The 6345-nt window shown below is 45.4% G+C and overlaps 3 protein-coding genes across 3 annotated transcripts; 2 read left to right on the plus strand and 1 right to left on the minus strand.

The window, feature by feature from the left end:
* Positions 1-127: 127 nt before the first annotated feature.
* Positions 128-1953, minus strand: LOC108607161 (protein MAK16 homolog). The gene is made up of 4 exons (XM_017997811.2): positions 1851-1953; positions 1744-1790; positions 874-1678; positions 128-549 (listed from the first exon to the last, which is right to left on the minus strand). The coding sequence occupies exons 1-4, from the start codon at positions 1863-1865 to the stop codon at positions 388-390; spliced, it is 1029 nt and encodes a 342-aa protein (XP_017853300.1). The 5' UTR covers positions 1866-1953; the 3' UTR covers positions 128-387.
* Positions 1954-2021: 68 nt separating this feature from the next.
* On the plus strand, positions 2022-4423 carry LOC108607160. Its single transcript, XM_017997810.1, has 4 exons — positions 2022-2286; positions 2352-2684; positions 2739-3372; positions 3427-4423. The coding sequence occupies exons 1-4, from the start codon at positions 2186-2188 to the stop codon at positions 4327-4329; spliced, it is 1971 nt and encodes a 656-aa protein (XP_017853299.1). The 5' UTR covers positions 2022-2185; the 3' UTR covers positions 4330-4423.
* Positions 4424-4889: 466 nt separating this feature from the next.
* Positions 4890-5999, plus strand: LOC108605809 (uroporphyrinogen-III synthase). The gene has a single exon (XM_017995613.2). It carries the CDS (start codon positions 5149-5151, stop codon positions 5971-5973), a length of 825 nt encoding a protein of 274 aa, XP_017851102.1. The 5' UTR covers positions 4890-5148; the 3' UTR covers positions 5974-5999.
* Positions 6000-6345: the final 346 nt, after the last annotated feature.

The raw sequence follows: 6345 nt of genomic DNA on the forward strand, positions 1-6345 counted from the left end.
TTAATTAGCTTGGCAGCGCAAGTTTATATAAATTAAACGCAAGCTAAGCCAATTTATATTTAATTGTAGTTGTTGCACACATTTTAGAACTTGTTTTGCAGCTGCTTCAATTATGACTCCGCCAGCCAAAGCCGCCACTCAATGTCAAGTTCACACACATACAGCGAGCGCATTGCACACGGCTCGGAGCGCAATAGCTGCATATTGCTATCTCGCTCTCATGCTCAAATCAAAGAGAGCGCACACACTTAAGAGTTCCTTATAAATTTGCATTATATTTAATTAGTTTCTATACATTAAAAAAAACAACGTATGTTTATTAATTTAAATGTGTCGCCGCTGCCCACGCTCACACATACAACTGTGTTTATATGTATGTGTACCTCGTTAATGACGATTTTTGCTCGACGCGGCCGCCTCATATTCCATTTCATATTCCACTTTCAGTTTCGGCTTGGTGCGAGTGCGTGTCTTTACTGTTATTGTTGTTGGCGGCTTTAGTGGACCCTTTGGCTGCTTCTTGGATTTTTTCGCTGGCACATTGGTATCCTGTACAATTTAACAAAACAACAATTTATATTTGTTACAACAAATTTCGTTTTTTTATATGTGCGGGTCAAGCTGCGCGCGCGCGCGTTTAGCAACTGTTGTTTAACTATATTAAGCAAAGCCGCAGCCGCAGCCGCACATTGGCCGCAGCAGCGACGCTGCGCTGAGCAGCGCTGCTCTTGACAGGCACTTGTTGAGCTTTATGAGCTTTTTTTTAGTTTGCTTGAATTGTTTTCATTCTAAATAATAGCCAATAATAGCGTGACTTGGCGCAAATTTAGATGTTTAAAACAAATCTAGCAATTTAACTAATAATAAACGTACCTCAATATCTTGATCATCGCCTTCATTGTCGTCATCAGACTGCGCAAAGTCGCTGTCCATTTCGACCTGTTCGCGTTGACCCGAATCACTTTCATAGTCATCTTCATCTTCATCGTCGTCGTCTTCATCATCATCTTCTTCGTCGTCGTCATCATCGCTGTCTGCTTCCACAAATTCTTCTGTTTCATTGAGGGCATGTCGCAGCTCTGCCGCATCTTCATCCATTTCCTCACGCTCTTGCTCCATTTCATCCTCTTCCTCGTCTTCCTCCTCCTCCTCATCATCCACATGCTCTGCCTCCAGCGCTTTGTTGAACGCCGTCTGTGAGAAATTGTATATATCCTTATACGTGCCCACTTTGAGACGCGTCAGCAGCTCCTTCTCAATATGATTATCAATCTTTGCTGCAATGAGCGCCTTTTGCTCACGTCGCGATTCTCGCCGCTCGATCTTCGTCGAGAGCGGCACTATCAGCTTCTGTCGTCGCAGTTTTAGCTTACGCATGCGCATTAGATATTGTGTGATCTTGAGAAAACGTTGCTTATTCTTCGATATCATATACTTGGGCCAAAACACCAGATTCTCATTGATCTGTTCTATGGCCTTTTCAAAGTTACGCGACAGCTTAATGCGCTCCCACAGCTTGCTGGGCATATGCGCACGCTCCGCCGTCTTGATGAACAGATAGATAATGCCCTTCTCCTCACGCACAGTGGCATATTGTGAATTGGCCAGCGGGCAGGTGCGACGCGTGCATAAACCCGTTAAATTGTATTCATGTCGACAAAACGTACGCGTGTCCGTTCTGTCATCAAATTAAATAAATTAATATAAATTTCAAAAAGCACATTTACTAACAACAACACTTACTTGACTTTGTGCGAACAGAAAGATTTGTTTATAATGCTCCAAACGACCTGTATGCACACAATTTGTCAATTAACAATTATTAATATATTTGATAATATTATACTTACATCGTCGTGCTGCATTTTGTGACTTTTTGTTTATTTCTGTGTAGCCTAGTGGAAGTTTTTGCTTTTACAAACACGTGCAATGTCGAGCGGCTGTTTAATGTGGCTGCTGGCGATAGCAGTGGCGGCTGGCGATAGATTCGTTTGAGCGATTCCCTCTTTCGATGACTGCCCGGCGTTCATTTGAGCGAAATGAGCGAACCGTTCGCGTCTAGCGGTTTATTAGTTGGCAAACGCGTGCTGTTTGCTAAATATAGCAAATATAAAATACAAACTAGCCATAAGTTAATGAATTAATTTATTGTGATTAACAAACAAACACTGCCAAAAAAATAAAAATGCAAGCGACGCTGCTATTAGTTGCCACCAGTGCAATGCCAATTTTGGCGCTAATATTTGCGGGCGCGCTTTTGCTGCATAAGTTATATATAAATGTGCGGTAAGTATAAAAATGTGTATGTAGTAGTATAGCTAACCCAACTAAATGTGATTGTTTGTGTGAAGCTGCCGCTATCCGGCAAAGGTGAATTGCTGGTTCTGCAACAAAGACACACAAGTGGCATATACGGAGCGCAATAGCTGGACCTGCAGCGACTGCGAGCAGTACAATGGTTTCAAAAAGGACGGTGACTACAATCGTGATATATGCAATGATAGCTCACGCTCCGAACAAAGCACAAACTATGCCATGCAGGGCACACAAGCGGCGCCGTCAATGGCGCGTAACAATGGACTCTGCGCTCAGTGCAATGAGGCGCAGCGCTTGAAGGTTGAGAAGCTAGCGCAGTTTGAGCCGCGACATGAATCACGCTTTGAGCAGGAGCTAAAGCAATACAAGTAAATTGTTTTAACAAGCGTTTGTAGCAATTTATTAACTAATTGTATTTGCAGGAAGCAGCTGGAGCAACAGTTTCAGCTTTGCGCCAGCTGTGAGCGTCATGTAAACAAAGTGCTCTGCGAGAAGAAGAAAATTGTGCTGAGCTCAACGCTGCTGAATCTCTATATGAAGGGCGCCAGTCTGCTGAAGCAGCCGCACTTCAAGCGCCTGGCGCGCGTCCAGCAACAACAACGACTGCGACGCTTGCAACGGCTTATGCTGCTGCTCAGCTTGCTGCAACTCATTTGCTTGCTCTGCAGTCTGCCGCCTGCAACACGCGCACAGTTCGAAGCGCTGCTGGGCGTTAAGCTTGCCGAACCTTTGTACTTTGTCTACTCACATGTGTTGACTTTGCTGCGCGTGCTCATCGACTATGGCGCTAACTTTCTGGCCGAGCAGCCGCGCTTGAGCAAGTGCCTGCTCTTTTGCAGCACTTTTATTAAAATGCTGCTCTACTCCTTGGGCCTCACCCAGCTGCAGTCGAGTCTGAGCGTCTGCTTTATTGATGTTTATCCATATGCCATCATGGCTTTAAGCTTTGTGCATCATTTGTGCGTTGGCTTGAAGTTTACGCGCGTTACGCTTCTGCTGAGCTTATGGAGCAGCTATGCGATGCTCTCGCTGCTGCGTCTGGATACATATATTGCTGTAAGTAATGCTTCATCATTTAATTTCCTTGCTTATCCCATTGTCTTGTTGCAGTTGCTCTTCACTTTGGCTACACTCTGCATTTTGCTTTATCATCGCTCCCAGCAGCAGCTGCTGCACTCCTCGCACAATGAATCTGTTGGCGATAGTTTCCATCGTCTCTGCGCGGACGAGCAGCTGAGCGATGATGAAACCATGAGCATGGTCAGCCAGCAGCTAAGCACTGCCAACAATAGTTTAACCCCCTCGCTCGCCTCACCCACGCCCACGCCCACAGCCAGCAAAGCGTTCAGTCAGGTAGCACCCTCGGTGCTGTCATTGGACTCGCTGCATTTATCGACGGCGCAACGTATGTCTGCCACGCCCAGATTTCGCCAGCCACCCATGTCGCCCATTTATGCCGACATGAGTGGCAGCTTGATGGACGACGGTCTAACGTCTTCTTGGCAACGCAGCAGTCTACTCAAGCCCAGTTCTGTGCAGCGTCTGCCTACGCGCTCCACTCAAGCTCCACTTCACCATGCGCCACCATCACTGTTGCTGCCCTCACGTCTGCCCATGCATCAGCAACATCATCAGCAGCAACATGTCAGCGCCTGGGTGCAGGCCAACTGCGCCCAGCCCAATCTTTTGGAGCCACCTCACACTGGCAATCTGCTGCAGTGTTATGAGGACAAACAACTCTCGCGCAGCTCTTCGCAATCCTCTGGCTTTGAGTCGCAGCCCGGCCGGCCACACTGGGATCTCCGGCTAGCCTCAGCGCCGCCGCCAGCTTCAACGGCTAAGAGCAGCTTCTTCTGGGAAGACGCAGCTCAGCGTCCGCTTGCAAGTCCGCTGGCATCGCCCTCACTCATCCATACAAATTATGGCAATAGCAATAACAATTTGCAACCAGGCGATCTGCTGCGCCGCTGGATGGATCGCAACAGCGCTGCTACGCAGACGAGCAGCGGCTGAGAATTGACCATTTGGGAATTGTATTTGACTAGTTAACAATATTATTTTTTTCGCTTATTATACAACAACTATACTTTGGAATTAAATGAACTATATACGCTTGAACAAGCTTAAAAATGTTGCTTGATTTTAAATTTGAATTTGAGTCAATTAAAAATTCAAAATTTTGGGCATAAATTCAAAACAAAGGCGCTTGAATTGTTGTACAATAAAATCTTTGCATATGAAGAATAATTTAATTGTAGATTTGTAGCAATAAATGTAAAAATATATATTTGTAGATTAGAGTTACAATATTTTGCATAAAAACAAAAATAATTTGCAATAGCTGCTAAGCTAAAATGCTGTGCGACTTGTGTGCGCTCATATGAACCAACAACGATACACTGCTATCGATATTTGTAGTAATAAAATGTATTTGATTTAAATTTTTAATACACGTAGCTAGCTTTTGAATTTTTTTTCATATTAATTTAAATGCTATAAATATAAACCAAATTGACAGCAGCAGTAAACAGTTAGTTGAATTTTTAAAATTAAATTGAGTGCGCATTAGGAGTACTGCCCCCCAGCTCTACTTAACAACAGGTGGCAGCACTGAGCTGCCGGCCGGCGCACAGCTGTTTATCTGTACTTTTACTTATTGTTGTTGTTTTTGTTGCTATTAGCATTTGCGCTGTTTCAAGTTGCAACAACAAATAAATTTGGCACCGCATCCAAGGCAAAAGTAAACGGAATTGCAGTTTGAACTCATTTGCTGTATATAGCTATAGCTATAACTGTGTCTACAGAAAATTCAAGAGAGAGCGTCCGGTCAGCATGAGCAGTCGCCAGCGCACAGTTATTATTTTCAAATCGGAATCGGAAAGCACAGATGTTTACGCCGAGACACTGCTGGGACACAATTTTCAGCCGCTGTTCGTGCCGACGCTGAGCTTTGGCTTCAAGAACCTTGACCAGTTGCATGCCAAGCTGCAGACGCCGGATAAATATGCCGGCATCATATTCACCAGTCCGCGTTGCGTGGAGGCTGTCGCCGAGGCTCTGCAGCTGGCGGAGCTACCGGGCGGTTGGAAACTGTTGCATAACTATGCCGTAGGCGAGGTTACGCACAATCTGGCGTTGAGCACATTGCAGCAGCTCTTCACCCACGGCAAGCAGACGGGCAATGCACGTAATCTGGGAGATTTCATTGTGGACACCTTTGATGGATCGCGCAATTTGCCGTTGCTGCTGCCTTGCGGCAATTTGGCAACGGACACGCTGCTCTCCAAGCTGGCGGAGAATGGCTTCTGTGTGGACGCCTGTGAAGTGTATGAGACCAAGTGCAATCCGCAGCTGGCCGAGTGCATGGAGCGTGCTCTGAAGGAGGAGAATATTGAGTTCATGGCATTCTTCTCGCCGTCTGGCGTCAACTGTGCCCATGAGTACTTCAAGGCGCACAACATAGCGACGGATCAGTGGAAGCTGGTGGCCATTGGTCCCAGCACGCGGCGTGCTTTGGAAAATCTGGGCATGAAAGTCTTCTGTACGGCGGAGCGTCCCACGGTGGAGCATTTGGTGAAGGTGCTGCTCAATCCGCAGGATAGTCGAGAGCGTTTGCTGCGGGAGCGCGCTGCTGCCGCTGCCGCTGACATGGCCTAGTTACAATACAGTGTACAGTTAAGCGAATTGTTTTCTTTTATTTATATTATATATTTTGTTTCTTCTTCTTGCTATGTGACCTCCGTGAGTACAAAATTAGTGAGCCCAGCATTTGATATTGTGCATTGTGTAAGTTATTTTTGATGCCAGCTCTCACTCTCACCTCAATCGAAGCTGAATAAAATTGTGTTTTCTTTCTTGCTTTTTGTTTTCGAATCTAAATTTACACTCTGTTCGACATTCTTATTTTTGAAATAGCAACAGCGGTTTATCCAGTGCTGCCGCCAATCGATAATAAAAAGTCGCTAAATTGTCTGAAATAGCTCATTTTATTTAAGAAAGCTAGAATTTATAGCCGTTATCTTTAAAAAT

Source organism: Drosophila busckii, chromosome X, assembly GCF_011750605.1.
Source record: "Drosophila busckii strain San Diego stock center, stock number 13000-0081.31 chromosome X, ASM1175060v1, whole genome shotgun sequence".
In the NCBI taxonomy this organism is placed as follows: Eukaryota; Metazoa; Arthropoda; class Insecta; order Diptera; family Drosophilidae; genus Drosophila; species Drosophila busckii.

Bases quoted from the DNA above. Each gene is read 5' to 3' on its own strand.
- LOC108607161 (XM_017997811.2), bottom strand. The intron at 1,679-1,743 runs GTAAGTGTTGTT...ATTTGATGACAG, and splicing joins TTCTGTTCGCACAAAGTCAA to AACGGACACGCGTACGTTTT. The intron at 550-873 runs GTACGTTTATTA...TAAATTGTACAG, and splicing joins GCGATGATCAAGATATTGAG to GATACCAATGTGCCAGCGAA.
- LOC108607160 (XM_017997810.1), top strand. From the start codon at position 2,186: ATGCAAGCGACGCTGCTATTAGTTGCCACCAGTGCAATGCCAATTTTG. The intron at 2,685-2,738 runs GTAAATTGTTTT...TTGTATTTGCAG, and splicing joins CAGGAGCTAAAGCAATACAA to GAAGCAGCTGGAGCAACAGT. The intron at 3,373-3,426 runs GTAAGTAATGCT...GTCTTGTTGCAG, and splicing joins GTCTGGATACATATATTGCT to TTGCTCTTCACTTTGGCTAC.
- LOC108605809 (XM_017995613.2), top strand. From the start codon at position 5,149: ATGAGCAGTCGCCAGCGCACAGTTATTATTTTCAAATCGGAATCGGAA.